This window comes from Rhinopithecus bieti, unplaced genomic scaffold (genome assembly GCF_001698545.2).
Source record: "Rhinopithecus bieti isolate Rb0 unplaced genomic scaffold, ASM169854v2 scaffold_12155, whole genome shotgun sequence".
In the NCBI taxonomy this organism is placed as follows: Eukaryota; Metazoa; Chordata; class Mammalia; order Primates; family Cercopithecidae; genus Rhinopithecus; species Rhinopithecus bieti.
In genome coordinates, this window is record NW_016807423.1 from 3,602,795 (window position 1) to 3,620,358 (window position 17,564).

A 17,564-nucleotide genomic window follows, 5' to 3' on the forward strand; every position below is an offset into this window, starting at 1 on the left:
GAGTCAGAGATAGGGACTAAAAAGTGCATGAAAGTGCGCTTGCAGCGCGCGCGCGCACACACAATATCCAACCACAAAGTACAATAAATGACTTGCTGCTTAGGTGTGCAACAATGAGCAGCGAAGGCACAGATTTTGAAGGCTATTGGAAAACACGAGGAAATGCTCACAAAATAATATTCCATGAAAAAGGGCTATAAAACCGCATATCCCGAATGATCAGAATTTCCAAAGAAAAAAACTGCATATTTTAAAATTTGGACGGGAAAGCTAACAGGCTAGTGGTGTGATAACTGGTGGTATAAAAATGCTTCTTTATTTGGTTACACAGCTTTCAAATGTTGCTTAACGAACAGATAGCATTTTTATAAACAGAGGAAAGACTCAGTATTAAAGTGCACGTCCCACCATTGCAACCTGGCCCTCGGGCAGCCAGCTCTCTCTTGCCCCGCGTCCGGCTTTCGGTCCGAGAGCCCGGCCTCCCCACCTTCTCCCCGCGCGAGCCCCGCTCCTTTTCCGGCTGCCCTCGCCCCGCCCCTTCGCCTCTCCCCGCGCTCCCTCTCTCGCTCACGGAAGGCGCTTTTCGCGAAGGCCCGGATTTTTACAGCACTTCGCTTTTCTAACCCCGAAGAGTGCACGTTTGTTCGCAGGGCCAGGAAGTAGAGCCCCGCCCCGCCCGCCGCCTTTGGAGCCCTCGGACTCTGCCCGGCCCGGCCTCCCAGGCATGGCGGCGCTGCGCTTCTCCGCCAATCTGTCCTGGCTATTCCCCGAGCTCCTCGGCCTCCCCGCGCGGCTGCGGGCCGCGGGCAGCTCGGGCTTCGAGGCTGTCGAAGTGGCCTGGCCTTACGCGGAGCCGCCTGAGGTGCTGGCGCGCGCCGCGCGAGAAGCGGGGCTGCGGCTTGTGCTGATCAACACGCCCCCGGGTGCGCCGCGGGCCGGGAGGCTGGTGGGGGGCGGGGCGCGGGCAGGGCAGTGCCCGAGTCGGGGGCTGAGGTCCGTTCTCTTTGCAGGAGACCAAGAGAAAGGGGAAATGGGGCTGGGGGCCGTCCCCGGGAGACAGGCGGCCTTCCGACAGGGTCTGGAGCAGGCCGTGCGATACGCCAAGGCCCTGGGCTGTCCCAGGTACCCCGCCTCCATCCGAAGCCCCACCCCTCTGTGACCCATGACCCTGCCGCAGGTTCAGGGAGTCGAGGACCTGAGGTCTGAGACGCTCAGAAGTCTGAGCCCACTGGCCTATCTCCGCCTCTGCGGTCCTGGTCCTTTGTAAATTGCCTTTTATATTTTATCTGTCCTGTGCCAGTCTGTTTGCCACTCTTTCATGCTCATCCCATGCTGGGATCCCATGCTGGGAGCTCAGTCTGCCTAGGAAGATAGGAGAGTAAATATATGCAGTGATCCATTTGAGGACAGGCCTATTCCAGGAAGCTGTGGGAGCAGGGGTAAGCACCTAACCCTGTCTGGATCAGAGAAAGCTGCTTACAGGTAGTGATGCTTAGACTGTCTTCAAGGAGTGGGCATTGCTTGATGGGCAGAAGGTAAAGTATTCCCGGCAAGGGTGCTGTGGCAAGAGGCAGCCTGGTGTGTTCCGCAGCGTTCCTAAGGCTGGACATGTATGTAGCCTGTTGGGGTGGGGAGGCCTGGAATGTCTGTTCAGAGCTGGATGTGGCTGATAAGATCAGGGGATGATGGGAGGAGGTGGACGGCTCAAATGGGGCTGATCAAATGTCAAATCCTGCAGAGGCCAAACAGGCTCAGAAAGAATTAGCAAGAGGGGATCACTACGGGTCAATGGTGGGGGCAGAAAAAAGATGGGAAGAGTCTAAGTAGTAGATGCAAGGAGAGGAAGTAGAGACAGCAGCACGGAATACCTGAGAAGGGCAAGCAAGGGTCAGGATAATTTTTAAAGGTGAGAATTTAGCAGGTTGTAGGTTGAGGAGGAGGACCGAGGGAAGGAAAGGTGGAAAGTACTGGAGGCAGGGGGCGGTGGGTGGACGCTGAGGTGTCTGGGAAAGGGCTTCCCCTAGGCCGTCACTGAAGTGTCTCTGGAAAGTGCTGGGATGCCTGGGCATTGTGGCTCGGGTGCCATGGACTGGAGACCTGGGGAGACAGGCAAGGGCCGGCAGGGAATCCTGGAAGAGGTGCAGAGAGCCAAGGGAGGCAAGGCCTCCAGTCCATCTTCCTCACAGGATCCACCTGATGGCTGGCCGAGTACCCCAGGGAGCTGATCGAAGAGCAGTCAAAGCTGAGATGGAGATCGTTTTTCTGGAGAATCTGAGGCATGCAGCTGGGGTTTTGGCTCAGGTGAGAAAGGTGGAAACACACATGTACTTACATGTCTTTGTGGGTGTGCGGAGGAGGGGGTGCACAGTGGGGACAGCACGTGAGGCTGCCAGCCTAGGTCAGAGGGACAGGTGAGGGCCTTGATCAGTGACTGATGGGGGACAAACTTGGGAAGGAGCTCTATTCACAGCACCCAACATGCTGCTAGGAGGACCTCGTGGGACTGCTGGAGCCCATCAATACCCGCATCACTGACCCCCAGTACTTCCTGGACACGCCCCAGCAGGGTATGACCCCAGCCCTGTCTCCTTCTGTCCCTTTTGATTCCTGTGTTCTCCTCGAGGCTCACGGCCCCCTCTCCCTGGCTTCTCTTACAGCGGCAGCCATCTTACAGAAGGTCGGAAGACCCAACCTCCAATTACAAATGGTAAGTGGAAGAAAGGGGGTACTTCGAAGACCGGAAGGAGGGTGGGGCCTGCGGGGTCTCGGACTGTAGTATCCTCTTCCCCAGGACATATTCCACTGGCAGATCATGGATGGGAACCTGACAGGAAACATTCGGGAGTTCCTACCCATTGTTGGTGAGAGGAGTTTCCTTTGCCCTCCCACCCTTTCAATCCCCACATCTGTTCTTCAGGCCCTGGCAGGAGCCTGGACCCCACATTTGTCCACATCTGTCCACATCTGTCCCCAGGGCATGTGCAGGTGGCACAGGTCCCAGGCCGAGGGGAGCCCAGCAGCCCCGGAGAGCTGAATTTCCCCTATCTGTTTCAACTGCTGGAAGATGAAGGCTACAAAGGCTTTGTGGGCTGCGAGTATCAGCCTCAAGGTGAGGGGTGGCCCTGGGGAAGGGAGCTCTGGAGGGACTGGACAGGGGCTGTTTTCTCCTTGTCGGCTGAGATGCCGAGGCCTCCCTCTCCCTACAGGAGACACAGTAGAGGGCTTGAGTTGGCTACGTTCATACTGGGATAGGCGGGGCCACCCAGAGGTGGCCAGCGAGGGCCTGCACACCACCCACATGCCTCTAGACAGCGAGTGAGATCCCATCTCCTCCTCTGCATTAAAGACGACCTGCTGAACATTGTCTTATGTCTCTGTTATGGGGTGGGGGGACACATAGTGTCTAACACTTCAGTTTCTGTTGCTTCCCTCCCATTAAGAAGCCAGTGCCAGGGTTGCTGTGGAGATGGGAGAGCTTCTGAGCCCACCTTCTCATTAAAGGATGAGAATCCCAGGGTCTGAGAGCAAAGGGACTTGACAGTGGCCACAGGTGTTTCAAAGGCAAAGCTGGGATTGGAACCCAGGTGTCATCTCAATGGGAATGTCCAGCAGTGATGTCCAAGTGGGAAGTGAAGACCCGAGGGCTCAAGGGACACAGGTGGCTGACCGTGGTCAAAGGCTGGGGGGCAGGATCAGGTAGAGGAGCTCTAGGGGGTTTTTGCCACCCCGTGTGAACTCCTGAGACTCTACCAGGTGGGCAGAAAGGAGTACCCCAGAAGGGCCCAAGGGGTCCTTGGGGTTGACCTGACCCTCTGAAGTCCTGGATGGGTCACTGGCTGCGGGTGTTTGAGGAGGGCAGTTCTCTGCTGCCAGGCTGGGGCAGCAGACCCCCAAGACATAGTTACAAAGCCTTTGGTGTCACTCAGTGTCTGGCTTGCCGTGGGGCCCAGAATGGCTGGTCAGTCCTGCCTCTGGTGGGCAACCTTGTAGACCCATGATCCGAGGAACAGTGACATGCAGTGGTCCAGTCCACTCCCTCAGAGGAGGCGGGTCCAGAGGGTGAAACAGGCTGTGTTGATGACAGACTCCAAGTGGTGGTAGGTGGAGACTAGTTGGGCAGGGGGGCTCTCGCTGTCCTGGGGCTGTACTGGGAAGGGCTCTCGGAAAACCACTGTCAGAGACTGTGGGGAACATGGTGGGGGTGCGCTGGTGAGAGGAGGGCATGGGTGGGGACAGGAGGCAGGGCTCAGAAAGGGTGGGCACCCCAACCCGCAGGCTCCATACATTTGGGGTACAGCCTTCCACAAGGCTGACACAAAGCCCCCGACTTGTTCTCACCGTCTTTCCTAAGTGGGAGTCCAGAAACACCAGCACAAAGCAGTCAGTGAACTTCTGATTCAGCACAACCTGCAGTGAAAAGATGAGAAGGGGACTGAGGTCTCTTCCCCGAGGTGACACAGACCCTTCCACAGGGCATCCTGAGGTGAAGGGAGGATGAGGAGAGGCCTACTTCCATCTCCACGCCTCACCCCATCTGCACCCCGAGGTCACATAGAACCATGTCTCCAAATTGAGCCTCAGTCCTCATCCTCACTGGCTTGCCGGTCAGCCCATCTGAGCTGCGTCAGAATGTGGGGTAACAGTTGATCCTGGAGGCCCCACACAGAGCCTGGTACACTGAAGCCAATCAGTGGAGAGTGCTGTACCCCTGGCACAACCTCCTTGCCTCCTGTCCTGGGACTCCTCTCTGACCACCCCTGGGATTGTCCTGTCTCCTTATGTCTGTCTGCTCCCTAACACTCTGCTTGGTGATCCACCCCGGGATGATTTGCTCTCCCAAGGCTTCAGTTACCACCTGTTCACAGAGCTGCTGCCTACGACTCTCCTGAGCTTGAATCCCTGGTACCCACAAACCTTGCAGACAGTGAAGGGCCTTATGGACCCCAGACTCAGCTTCCCCCAGGTTGGACTTGTCACCCTTCCCCAAAACCCACTCCTGCTCCAGCCTTCCCACCACCCACAGGGGCACCCCCCTCTATTCACAACCGCTGACACTACTGCAGCCTCATCCTAACAAACGTCGGCTTCTCTGGGAGACCCTTCCTGCACCCTGAAATGAATCCTCTGCACAAGCGCTGTGCTGCAGGATACCTCACCTGGCTCCACCTCCTACTTTCTCACTTGGAATCTTCTCTCGTAATGCCTCCTCTCTTGAACCTCAGCTCTGGCCGGGCCCATCTCTGTGGGCTCCTTAATGCCCCATGCTCCACCACCACAGCTCTCTCTACCTGTCCTTTATAGCAGCGCTTTCAAACTTCAGTGTGCACACAAATCAACTGGGGAGACTGGCAACCTGCAGATCCCGAGTCAGCAGTCTCAGATGTGGCCGGAGAGCCTGCGTTTCAGCAAGCTCCCAGGTGCTGCGGCTGCTGGTCTGTGGACCACACTTTAAGTAACAACGCTTTAAAGCCCACGGAGTCCTTTCTGGGGCTCCAGCCTACTGACGAAGTTCTGAGAGCTCCTTGGGTTGTCAGTTCCAGAGCCTGGCCCTCAGGATCTCAAGCCAAGGCTTGTGTTCTTGGTGAGTCTTTGAGGGCAGAGCTGCTCAGAGAATCACGTACTGTAGCTCGACGCCCGGTACTGGAAGGGTTTTACATGTATCTGTGGAGTCCCATTCTGTCTAGGCCTCCAGAGGAGAGCTTGTTTGGTCAGCCTAGGGGCGCATCTGTCTGGTGAGGATTTTTGCTATGTTTCCCTTTTCAGAGTAAGCTCAAGGGGACTTACCAGGTACTGAGTTCCCAAGTCTGGGCTTTGGAAATGGCGACAACTCTGGGGGAAGCGGCTTAGGAGAACTTTGATCAGGCTCTGGTACCAGGAGACTGTCATGGATAGGAAGCAGTCCTGGGGGAGGAGCCACAGGCCTGAGTCTTCTGTGCCAGTCACCTCAGATTCCTGTGCTCTCTGCCCTGGCTGCCAGTGGAATTCCTGGCATCTATCCCAGCTCTTTTGGGAGCCCACAGTCCCTTACCAGCTGGGGGTCGATGTCCCCAATGGATTTGGTATGGACTGCTTCTAGGAGCTCCTCTAGCTCTGCCAGAGCCAGGCGCCCCCCTAGCCGCAGTCGATCAGGCCCTGGTGGCTCCAGCAAGAAGAGGCGCTTCCAAAGGGTGTCCCGACGGCAGTGCCCTCCAGCCAGCCGTACCAGCTGAGCCAGTCGTGCCCGTGCCATGCCCACCTCTGCAGCCAGTGGTGGGAACAGAGGAGCCGGTCCTGGCGCTAGAACAAGCCCTGAGGCCTCCCCAGGGCTGCCAGCTGAACTCCCAGGAGCCTCTGGCTCAGGGGGCAGTCTGGGTGGCTTCCGGAAGCGGCGCATGTCAGCAGTGAGCCTGGGGAAGAGCTCTCGCTGGCTGGTGAGCACCACGAAGAACTGTAGCCTGGGGTGGGGAGCAGGGCAGGAGAGTGGTGGTCATAGCAAGAGACACACAGGGCAGGGCGGGGCAGGCTGGGAAATGGGCGTGTTCAAGGTAGGGGATCTGCTGACCGCAGAACGTGCCGCTCAGCCTCTCCTTGCTCCTCAAAGGGTGCAGCACAGTGACAGACAAGCAGAGACACATCAAAGTCATCCTGGTGGCGAAGTCCCTCAGAATCCAGGTAGGAGCCAGAGCTGTGAAGGACAGGTTGGGGAGATGTCAACTCTGGTGTTCTAATGAAACAAACCTCACCCTGCCCAAGAAAACACGGGTCTCCCTACTGCAAGTATGTCCCAGCCCCAGCTCCTGCAGCGTGCATGCTGGATGCCCCTCCCAGCCTTACCTGTGCCATGCCGACACCAGGGCATACTCATTGTGTTCTGGGCCCCTGGCCGGGCCATTCGCAATGGCTTCATGTGGTAAGAGCTGGCATGGTCAGCCACGTAGTTGTACAGCTGGTGGGCAGCGATGAGTGGTGTGGGGAGCTCCAATGTCCCTGAGGGGTAAGTAACAGGAGACAGCAGACACTAAGCCTAGGACAGACACACTGATCTGGTGGGGCACAGGGATGGGAGTCTTTAAAGCTCTGACTGGCAGGTAGAGAGGGTCTGCTTTCCTTAGGAGCTCCTGCATTCCTGTGGAACACTGAGATGGGACAAAAGTTACTCAGAGGGCAGGGAACATGTGACATGGGGTCCAAACTTTGGTAAGAAAGACACAGGACAGAAACATGGGGACATGATATATGTGACATGAGGTAATTAACAACATGGGACCACCTGTCCAGGGAGGTGGTTCCACCAGCCCTGACCTGGAGGCACCTGTGGCCTGTTCTTTTTTGGGTTCACTGGCTTGCCCTTGGGCACTGACCTTGGTAAATGTGATTGCGGCCGAAGTGGGGTCCGTCGGGGTGGTGGGCCAGGAAGTGTCGCAGGAAGGTGGTGAGGTGGTAGCCGTGCCGCAGCACCAGGTGGGCGCCTAGCACGTGCTGGTGCACAAGGCGCAGATGGAAGTCATAGCTGAACGAGTGCACGTGCATCAGGTCCCGCACCTTGTCACACTCCTCTGTGAACAGCATAGACAGCTGGGGAGGCAGCAGCAGGAGACAGGGTTAGGGTGTGGCTGCACTGGCTGCCCAATACATGTTTCCCTCCTTCCGCGGGAAGAAGTGCAATCTTTCCTCTGCGGCTGTGGCCCAGTGGAATGCCCTCTGCCAGAATGGTTTCTGTGGGAAGGCCTCCTCATTCTAGCCTCCCTTTTCATACTGTATTGTAACTACTTCCATGAAACTAGGGCCATTTTGAGAAACTGGGCCATTTTGCTGTATCCCAGATTCCACTAGGGTCTGCCACAGACCCTAGATGACTACAGGCCAGACCAGGCACTGTGCTGCCTCAGGGCTACAGCTGAACACACTTTGGATGACCGACGGGATCAGCCTGGTAGTGAGTGCAGCTCACCAGAATGAGCACTGACCTAGCCAGGCCACAGCACTGGATCAGTCACTAGGCCAGCCTGCCCACTGCATTACTCTACTGCCCGGCAAATGGGACATGGAGCTATGCTGCCCACAGGACACTGGGGTGCACTGACTGTGCCTACACCTCATCCACATACCTGTGAGTTGACAGCCTGCCCCATTGGGATTCGGGAACATTCCAGGGCAAACTGTTTGACACAGAAGTAACAGCCCTGGAGGGAAGGTGAAGATGAGATCAGGAAGGCAAGAGACAGGTGGGTCTGGCTCTCTCCACTCAGTGCTCCTCCTGCTTACCTGGAATGTCAGTTCCATGAGGATGATGCCCCAGGCAGTGCCCGCTGCAGGTGGTAGGTGGTTACTGGAGAGCTAGTACTCTGAAGAAAGGAAAACGGGGCAAGGATTGGGGCTCACTAGCCTCGAATCAGTAGGGTGGAAGTCCCTTGGACCCTGACTTTAATGGTGTCAGTCTGGGATCAGTGACCTCGGTACATCACTCAGGGTCAATGACCTCAGGCCGTGGGAAAGTAATTCAGCATCAGTAACTTTACCATTATATGACAAGTTACCTTGGGGCTCCCATCAGTCTTGGTTTTAGGGCAGGAGAAGGAGCCTCGACCCTCTGTTCCAAGGATAGCCATGGCCCGTGGCCGGCTGGTGCTGCAGAAGAGGAGGGATAAGAGGATGAGGCAGGCAAGTGGCATGCAGTCACAGTGATCAGACCCAGAATCCGTTTTACATGGAATCATTTTGCAGGGTAGGAAACAGGCCCACAAAGGTGCCACTGTGAGTGGCAAGGCTGGGCCTGGAGTCCAGGTCTAGACTGCAGGGCCGGGCTTTCTCCACAGCAGCTGCTGCTTCAAGGGAGGCAAAACAGTGCTCAGTAGGGAGGTGGAGTCTAAGCCTCTCTGCTACTGAGAGGGTGCGTGCTAGGCAGGAGAGAGAAGGGGAGGGTGATGCATGTCTACGATTTGATTAGGAAAATTCAAGGAGATGCTTGATGCCTGGTTAGGTACCTTCCTCTGAGAGGGAAAAGCTGCTGTCTTTTGATTGGGGATGGCAGTTCCAGGCTTTAAGAGGCATATTGCTCATCACAGTTTAGTGCAAAGGATAGGGGAGAAGGGAAGCATGGGAAGGACTGCGAAGAAGGGACAGAACAGAAGGGGTCAGGGGACCCACTCACGCCAAGGGGCTATAGAATGCCAGAATTCTTGCTGGGGTCAAAACCTCTGGCGGAAAAGTGTCCCATTTAAACCTCAAGGAAACTGGGACAAGACTTAGTGATTGTTAAAGATTGGTGGGAAGGGAAGGCCTGGCTTTAAATTTTGCTGCAGAAACAGTTTTTTTTTTTAACTCAGTGTCTTGTTTTAAAAGGAATTCAGATTTCGGGGAAGAGCGTAACTGATGGCAAGTGTGCAAATTAAAGTCCTTTAGAGAAGCTCCTAGAGCTGGGAACTGTCAAGGCAGCACGCTGTGCAGCTCCTCCCCAGGGTTGGAGGGGCCAGCCTGGCCTCTGAGATGGGATCACAGGAGAGGCAGGCGCGCCTTCGCTTCCTAATGCCTGGAAGAGAGGGAAACCTGGGTAGTGGAGAGCTGGGCACAGAAACATGGGAGAGTTAGAACTGGCTTTCTGGACTACTGGCTTGAAAAGTTCTAACTGAAAACAGAGGAAGGAGAACATGCCTTGATAAACTCACAAATCTGGAAACACAAAAGTAGCTGTGTGTAAGGTGAACAGCTCATTTTCGCATACAGCTACTGGGAAAGGGCAGGGAACACAGAATCTGGAGAGGAACATACAGCACGGGCCACAACCATGGGAATCTGAGATTTAATGGTGGATGAAAAGGTGGCTGCAGAGTTGTCCCTGCGCTCAGGGGAAATGGAGGTGGTGACAGAGGGGCTGCCTACTTCCCAAGACTCAGACCTGTCAGTACTGGCCAGTGGGTGAACATGACCAAGAACAGACCGAGAACAGTGATGCAAGTAGGCCTAGCATAGAGGTCCTTGGTGAGAAAAGGACTTCCCTGGGCCAAGAACCACATCAAATCTCAGGAGAGGTCAGTGGGATGATCAGGACAGGAATCATTAAGGCCTAGATCCAGAGACTTAGGAGTATGTACAAGATTCACATGTGCAGGCTGGACGTAATGGCTCACACCTACAATCCTAGCACTTTGGGAGGCTGAGGTGGGCAGACTGCCTGAGTTGAGGAGTTCAAGACCAGCTTAGGCAACATGGTGACACCCCATCTCTACTAAAATACAAAAAATTAGCCAGGCAGGGTGGTGTGCACCTGTAATCCCAGCTACTTGGCAGACTGAGGCACAAGAATTGCTCAAACCCAGGAGGTGGAGGTTGCAGTGAGCCGAGATCGCGCCACTGTACTCCAGCCTAGGCGACGGAGCGAGATTCCGTCTCCAAAAAAAATTCACATGGGGGGATGTATGCAANGATGTCAACTCTGGTGTTCTAATGAAACAAACCTCACCCTGCCCAAGAAAACACGGGTCTCCCTACTGCAAGTATGTCCCAGCCCCAGCTCCTGCAGCGTGCATGCTGGATGCCCCTCCCAGCCTTACCTGTGCCATGCCGACACCAGGGCATACTCATTGTGTTCTGGGCCCCCTGGCCGGGCCATTCGCAATGGCTTCATGTGGTAAGAGCTGGCATGGTCAGCCACGTAGTTGTACAGCTGGTGGGCAGCGATGAGTGGTGTGGGGAGCTCCAATGTCCCTGAGGGGTAAGTAACAGGAGACAGCAGACACTAAGCCTAGGACAGACACACTGATCTGGTGGGGCACAGGGATGGGAGTCTTTAAAGCTCTGACTGGCAGGTAGAGAGGGTCTGCTTTCCTTAGGAGCTCCTGCATTCCTGTGGAACACTGAGATGGGACAAAAGTTACTCAGAGGGCAGGGAACATGTGACATGGGGTCCAAACTTTGGTAAGAAAGACACAGGACAGAAACATGGGGACATGATATATGTGACATGAGGTAATTAACAACATGGGACCACCTGTCCAGGGAGGTGGTTCCACCAGCCCTGACCTGGAGGCACCTGTGGCCTGTTCTTTTTTGGGTTCACTGGCTTGCCCTTGGGCACTGACCTTGGTAAATGTGATTGCGGCCGAAGTGGGGTCCGTCGGGGTGGTGGGCCAGGAAGTGTCGCAGGAAGGTGGTGAGGTGGTAGCCGTGCCGCAGCACCAGGTGGGCGCCTAGCACGTGCTGGTGCACAAGGCGCAGATGGAAGTCATAGCTGAACGAGTGCACGTGCATCAGGTCCCGCACCTTGTCACACTCCTCTGTGAACAGCATAGACAGCTGGGGAGGCAGCAGCAGGAGACAGGGTTAGGGTGTGGCTGCACTGGCTGCCCAATACATGTTTCCCTCCTTCCGCGGGAAGAAGTGCAATCTTTCCTCTGCGGCTGTGGCCCAGTGGAATGCCCTCTGCCAGAATGGTTTCTGTGGGAAGGCCTCCTCATTCTAGCCTCCCTTTTTCATACTGTATTGTAACTACTTCCATGAAACTAGGGCCATTTTGAGAAACTGGGCCATTTTGCTGTATCCCAGATTCCACTAGGGTCTGCCACAGACCCTAGATGACTACAGGCCAGACCAGGCACTGTGCTGCCTCAGGGCTACAGCTGAACACACTTTGGATGACCGACGGGATCAGCCTGGTAGTGAGTGCAGCTCACCAGAATGAGCACTGACCTAGCCAGGCCACAGCACTGGATCAGTCACTAGGCCAGCCTGCCCACTGCATTACTCTACTGCCCGGCAAATGGGACATGGAGCTATGCTGCCCACAGGACACTGGGGTGCACTGACTGTGCCTACACCTCATCCACATACCTGTGAGTTGACAGCCTGCCCCATTGGGATTCGGGAACATTCCAGGGCAAACTGTTTGACACAGAAGTAACAGCCCTGGAGGGAAGGTGAAGATGAGATCAGGAAGGCAAGAGACAGGTGGGTCTGGCTCTCTCCACTCAGTGCTCCTCCTGCTTACCTGGAATGTCAGTTCCATGAGGATGATGCCCCCAGGCAGTGCCCGCTGCAGGTGGTAGGTGGTTACTGGAGAGCTAGTACTCTGAAGAAAGGAAAAACGGGGCAAGGATTGGGGGCTCACTAGCCTCGAATCAGTAGGGTGGAAGTCCCTTGGACCCTGACTTTAATGGTGTCAGTCTGGGATCAGTGACCTCGGTACATCACTCAGGGTCAATGACCTCAGGCCGTGGGAAAGTAATTCAGCATCAGTAACTTTACCATTATATGACAAGTTACCTTGGGGCTCCCATCAGTCTTGGTTTTAGGGCAGGAGAAGGAGCCTCGACCCTCTGTTCCAAGGATAGCCATGGCCCGTGGCCGGCTGGTGCTGCAGAAGAGGAGGGATAAGAGGATGAGGCAGGCAAGTGGCATGCAGTCACAGTGATCAGACCCAGAATCCGTTTTACATGGAATCATTTTGCAGGGTAGGAAACAGGCCCACAAAGGTGCCACTGTGAGTGGCAAGGCTGGGCCTGGAGTCCAGGTCTAGACTGCAGGGCCGGGCTTTCTCCACAGCAGCTGCTGCTTCAAGGGAGGCAAAAACAGTGCTCAGTAGGGAGGTGGAGTCTAAGCCTCTCTGCTACTGAGAGGGTGCGTGCTAGGCAGGAGAGAGAAGGGGGAGGGTGATGCATGTCTACGATTTGATTAGGAAAATTCAAGGAGATGCTTGATGCCTGGTTAGGTACCTTCCTCTGAGAGGGAAAAGCTGCTGTCTTTTGATTGGGGGATGGCAGTTCCAGGCTTTAAGAGGCATATTGCTCATCACAGTTTAGTGCAAAGGATAGGGGAGAAGGGAAGCATGGGAAGGACTGCGAAGAAGGGACAGAACAGAAGGGGTCAGGGGGACCCACTCACGCCAAGGGGCTATAGAATGCCAGAATTCTTGCTGGGGGTCAAAACCTCTGGCGGAAAAAGTGTCCCATTTAAACCTCAAGGAAACTGGGACAAGACTTAGTGATTGTTAAAGATTGGTGGGAAGGGAAGGCCTGGCTTTAAATTTTGCTGCAGAAACAGTTTTTTTTTTTAACTCAGTGTCTTGTTTTAAAAAGGAATTCAGATTTCGGGGGAAGAGCGTAACTGATGGCAAGTGTGCAAATTAAAGTCCTTTAGAGAAGCTCCTAGAGCTGGGAACTGTCAAGGCAGCACGCTGTGCAGCTCCTCCCCAGGGTTGGAGGGGCCAGCCTGGCCTCTGAGATGGGATCACAGGAGAGGCAGGCGCGCCTTCGCTTCCTAATGCCTGGAAGAGAGGGAAACCTGGGTAGTGGAGAGCTGGGCACAGAAACATGGGAGAGTTAGAACTGGCTTTCTGGACTACTGGCTTGAAAAAGTTCTAACTGAAAACAGAGGAAGGAGAACATGCCTTGATAAACTCACAAATCTGGAAACACAAAAGTAGCTGTGTGTAAGGTGAACAGCTCATTTTTCGCATACAGCTACTGGGAAAGGGCAGGGAACACAGAATCTGGAGAGGAACATACAGCACGGGCCACAACCATGGGAATCTGAGATTTAATGGTGGATGAAAAGGTGGCTGCAGAGTTGTCCCTGCGCTCAGGGGAAATGGAGGTGGTGACAGAGGGGCTGCCTACTTCCCAAGACTCAGACCTGTCAGTACTGGCCAGTGGGTGAACATGACCAAGAACAGACCGAGAACAGTGATGCAAGTAGGCCTAGCATAGAGGTCCTTGGTGAGAAAAGGACTTCCCTGGGCCAAGAACCACATCAAATCTCAGGAGAGGTCAGTGGGATGATCAGGACAGGAATCATTAAGGCCTAGATCCAGAGACTTAGGAGTATGTACAAGATTCACATGTGCAGGCTGGACGTAATGGCTCACACCTACAATCCTAGCACTTTGGGAGGCTGAGGTGGGCAGACTGCCTGAGTTGAGGAGTTCAAGACCAGCTTAGGCAACATGGTGACACCCCATCTCTACTAAAATACAAAAAATTAGCCAGGCAGGGTGGTGTGCACCTGTAATCCCAGCTACTTGGCAGACTGAGGCACAAGAATTGCTCAAACCCAGGAGGTGGAGGTTGCAGTGAGCCGAGATCGCGCCACTGTACTCCAGCCTAGGCGACGGAGCGAGATTCCGTCTCCAAAAAAAATTCACATGGGGGGATGTATGCAAGCGTGTAAGTGTACAAGATAATGTGTGGGCATAAGCTTTGTGAGAATGGACACAGTTCTGTGTACAAGTGTCATCATGAGTTCCACAAAGCATACAAGGTCTGCAGGACACGTCCGAGGGCTGTGTGAAAGTATCCAAAACCCTCACACGTGTGCGAACCTGGCGGGATGAACATGCACGGGCCCAGCCCGAGTTGTCAACATAGGACCTTGTAAAAGGAAGAAGGGCCTGTGGGGCCTCACTTGCAGTGCAGGAGGAGAAGACAGAAGGGAAAGCAGGGACAGGCTCACCTGCGGGCAGGTGAGGGGGGCCGCAGTGGTACCAGCACAAAACCTATGCTCTGCAGATACTGCACATATTGCTGCAGGAAAGCCAAGCTCAGCTCCTTCAGCCAAGGCTCCTCACGGGCTCCCGGGGGCGACACATCCAAGGATTCACAGCTTGTGGGGGCCTCTCGGCTTCCAGACCCTGACTCAGGGCGATGGCGCCGCTGTGAGAGTAAAGATCAAGGAAGATTCTCCTCACCGTCAACCATCCTGCTGGGGATGGAAGAGGGGGGTCACTGTGGGGTAAGCAAAGGTCTCCTAGAAGTCTGGGAGTCAGCCTCACCTGCCCCTCAGGGAGTCCAGAGGTCTCTGGGGGCCCATGCAGCCAGGCAGCTGGGTCGAAGAGCATGGCTGTTGCACAGTAATGTACCAGGCGGGATGACTGCTTCAGGGTCTCCAGCTCTCCAGCCTGGGGAAACAGGGCAGTGAGCATGGAGCAGTGATGGGGCAGGATCACAGATCCTCGAGGAAGATGCAAGCTGGGGTCACTCACACTGATGGGCATGGTGGCTGGAGTAGAACGCTGCTGCCAGGTTACAAACAGGTTTTCCATCTTCATCTGGCGCTCCAGCTCTGAGGGTTGAAGGCATTAATAGTAGCCCCAGGCATTGTCACCCGCTTCCTCCCAGACTCTACAGATTTCCTGTCCCCGCTACCTGTCCCAGTACCCTCACCTCTGCGCTCTGCCATCTTGATCTCTAGGAACTGTTGTCCATGGTAGGTGACAGGATCAGGAGGTCTGGGCACAGGACCAAGTATGGAGCTGGGGCGGGCAGCCGTGATATCCCTTAGGGCCTCGTCAAAGGGGAATGTGTCCAGGGGAAGGGGACCCCCACCACGAGAGGACCCACTCAGCCGGCCCTGCTCACGGCTCAGTGGGGGACTTGCACTCCGGATGAGGGTCTCCACTTCCATGGTTGGCAGCAGGAACGGGTTTGGCTCCTGAGAGACGGAGCATTGCAATGGGTTCACAGCCTTTGCCCTCGGACCCTCTCTCTCATCCCATGGCTTCCTCTCTCAGACTCTCCCTCCCCACTACCTCTGCCCTCAGTCTGTCCCATCTTTCCAGCTTCTGAGCTGGTTTTTCCTTTAACTGACCCCCCAGTAGCCAAAACTATAGGAAGAGCCAGAGCAGCAGGTACCTTTTCGTCTCGCACGGGGAAGTCCAACTGGCCATAATGATGGAAGAGTCCAAGCTTCTGGCTGAGTAAGCAGAAGATGAGATGGGCTCGTGCATTCTGCCACTGCACCAGGCGAACCAGTGCTCGGCCCAATGCTGCCCCCAGGTCTGGAGCCCAGTTGTAGGTCAGCAGCTGTAGCTGGAGGTCGGGGGTCAGGGTCAGTGAGAATATGGAACCCCTCTTCCCACCCAGTCCCTAGCCCCATATCTACCTTCTTGTCCACGACCTCCAGTAGCAAGAGCCTCTGCCGGGGAGCATTTCGTCCTGAGCTCCCATCACCTCCTGGCTCGAAGCGCTGCATGGCTTTGGCAGCTACAGGGTGGGGGAGGGGCACAACAGGGGCCTGGGAACAGATCCCCCTTGATCCCACCCTCTCCTCTGCAAGGTTGGAGACCCCACCAGTTACTCTTAGCCTACCCCCACAGGCCATGCCCTCACCCTGCTGTGTTGGTCTCCTCCACTGCAAGAAGTTCCTTCCCAGAAGCAGCAGACGCCGCTCAGCTGCAGGGCGGGGAGACGGGCCCAGTTGCCCAGGGGAACAAGGGCTGAAGATCTCTGGCTCCGAACCCCTATTGAAAGGGAGGGCAGACAGAAAGGCCATCCATGACACCACTCCCTGGCCTAGTCTTCACCTCCCTGGGCCTTGTTTCCACCTCTCCTAGCTCAGTTTCCTCAGGGTTGGCTTCCTATAGGCCCAGCTTTTAGCAAGTTTAGGGGAGTTCCCTTCAATTCTATAGGATCTACACTCACAAACGCTGCTCAAAGATGCGGACACTGGTGTCTCCAGCCATTGAGGTGACTAGTGCGGTGAACTCAGACAGGATGGATGGAAGGAGGAACCGGGACACCATGTGGGTGGAGCTTCTGGACACTGAGGCACAACCTGGGAGGCAGAGGAGTCACTATGGAGCTGCAGGATGGAGACCAGGCTGGGGTTGAGGGATGGGAGGGGAGGCTGGGGTCTCACCAATCTGAACCATAAATTCCATCCAGCGCCGAGCAGCACGGGCAAACACAGGATGAAGGGTCCCCACCTCACCCTCTTCTAGCTGTGTGGTCCGGCGTCTGAAAGACAGTGGGAGTAAGAGCCTCATGTCCATACATGACACTTGTATGTTTATACAGACCACGGCCCATCTGTGACTTCACACCCCTACTCTCCCAGGGCACAATACCACCACACACACACCTTTGTCTCTGGGCTCCAGAATCTGAGCCCGGTGCCCGCTCAGCTCCACCGGGAGTCCGAACACTCTCGGTTTTGTGACGCCTCCGGCCCCGAGTGTCTTCTGGCCGATCCAGGACAATGTCATCAGTTGTTTTGGGGGAACCCAAATCCCCACATTCTGTTTTACTCTGGGGGCAATGCAGTGAATGAGGAAGGGCTACTGGGAAGAGGAAAGGTGTGGGATGGAGGCACTATGGAACAGCAGTGAGCTAGGAGGATTCAGAGGTCTGGGTTCAAACCCTAGCTTCCCCAAGGGCAGGCTAAGGAGCCCTGGGCAGGTTACTTAACTTTCCTGAGCCTCACCTTCCTCACTGTAAAAGCTCTACTTATCTTGCAAGCTGTCGTGAGGATCCGACAAGAAAAATGGAAGTGAAGGTACATAGTAAGTTAAGGCTCCTTCTACATCAGTGAGAACTGCCACATTCTGCAAACTCTAGTCCAAAAGACAGAGCAGTTTTTGTTTTGTTTTTTTTAAGAGAGTGTTTCTATGTTGCCCAGGCTGGAGTGCAGTGGCCATTAACAGGCATGATCACAACGTACTACAGCCTTGAACTCTTGGCCTGAAGTAAAATCCTCCTACTTCATCCTCCTGAGGAGCTGGGACTTAAAGGTACATGCCATGGTGTCTGGCAGGTCAGAGCAGTTTTATATGGAAGGAGACTGTGGCAAGGCCTATAGGGGACTGGGAGGCAGGAGGG

The 17,564-nt window shown here is 55.3% G+C and overlaps 2 protein-coding genes across 6 annotated transcripts in view; one reads left to right on the forward strand and one right to left on the reverse strand.

Annotated features, from left to right (window-relative positions):
• Positions 1–300: 300 nt before the first annotated feature.
• Positions 301–3,364, forward strand: HYI (hydroxypyruvate isomerase (putative)). 2 transcript variants are annotated; one of them, XM_017881921.1, is made up of 8 exons: positions 301–923; positions 1,011–1,122; positions 2,187–2,301; positions 2,489–2,567; positions 2,658–2,707; positions 2,792–2,861; positions 2,975–3,109; positions 3,207–3,359. In XM_017881921.1, exons 1-8 carry the CDS (start codon positions 725–727, stop codon positions 3,317–3,319), a joined length of 873 nt encoding a protein of 290 aa, XP_017737410.1. In that variant the 5' UTR covers positions 301–724; the 3' UTR covers positions 3,320–3,359. The 2 variants fall into 2 exon arrangements, with proteins under 2 accessions (XP_017737410.1, XP_017737409.1); XM_017881920.1 differs by having other exon boundaries at positions 2,975–3,364.
• SZT2 (SZT2 subunit of KICSTOR complex) overlaps positions 3,356–17,564 on the reverse strand; it is a 65,195-nt gene continuing 50,986 nt past the window's right edge. For 3 of the 4 annotated variants that reach the window (XM_017881917.1, XM_017881919.1, XM_017881916.1), the window contains 20 exons: positions 16,828–16,994; positions 16,606–16,703; positions 16,389–16,521; positions 16,077–16,207; positions 15,850–15,950; positions 15,600–15,776; positions 15,132–15,399; positions 14,951–15,030; positions 14,741–14,866; positions 14,422–14,621; positions 12,238–12,328; positions 11,963–12,043; positions 11,806–11,880; positions 11,058–11,271; positions 10,530–10,683; positions 6,542–6,664; positions 6,029–6,434; positions 5,785–5,901; positions 4,339–4,407; positions 3,356–4,181 (listed from right to left, as the gene is read on the reverse strand). In XM_017881917.1, coding sequence (XP_017737406.1) covers positions 4,038–4,181; positions 4,339–4,407; positions 5,785–5,901; positions 6,029–6,434; positions 6,542–6,664; positions 10,530–10,683; positions 11,058–11,271; positions 11,806–11,880; positions 11,963–12,043; positions 12,238–12,328; positions 14,422–14,621; positions 14,741–14,866; positions 14,951–15,030; positions 15,132–15,399; positions 15,600–15,776; positions 15,850–15,950; positions 16,077–16,207; positions 16,389–16,521; positions 16,606–16,703; positions 16,828–16,994 — 2,955 coding nt within the window. In that variant the 3' untranslated portion in view covers positions 3,356–4,037. The remainder of the gene's footprint in view (positions 4,182–4,338; positions 4,408–5,784; positions 5,902–6,028; positions 6,435–6,541; positions 6,665–10,529; positions 10,684–11,057; positions 11,272–11,805; positions 11,881–11,962; positions 12,044–12,237; positions 12,329–14,421; positions 14,622–14,740; positions 14,867–14,950; positions 15,031–15,131; positions 15,400–15,599; positions 15,777–15,849; positions 15,951–16,076; positions 16,208–16,388; positions 16,522–16,605; positions 16,704–16,827; positions 16,995–17,564) is intronic. The other variant, XM_017881918.1, reaches the window with a different exon arrangement.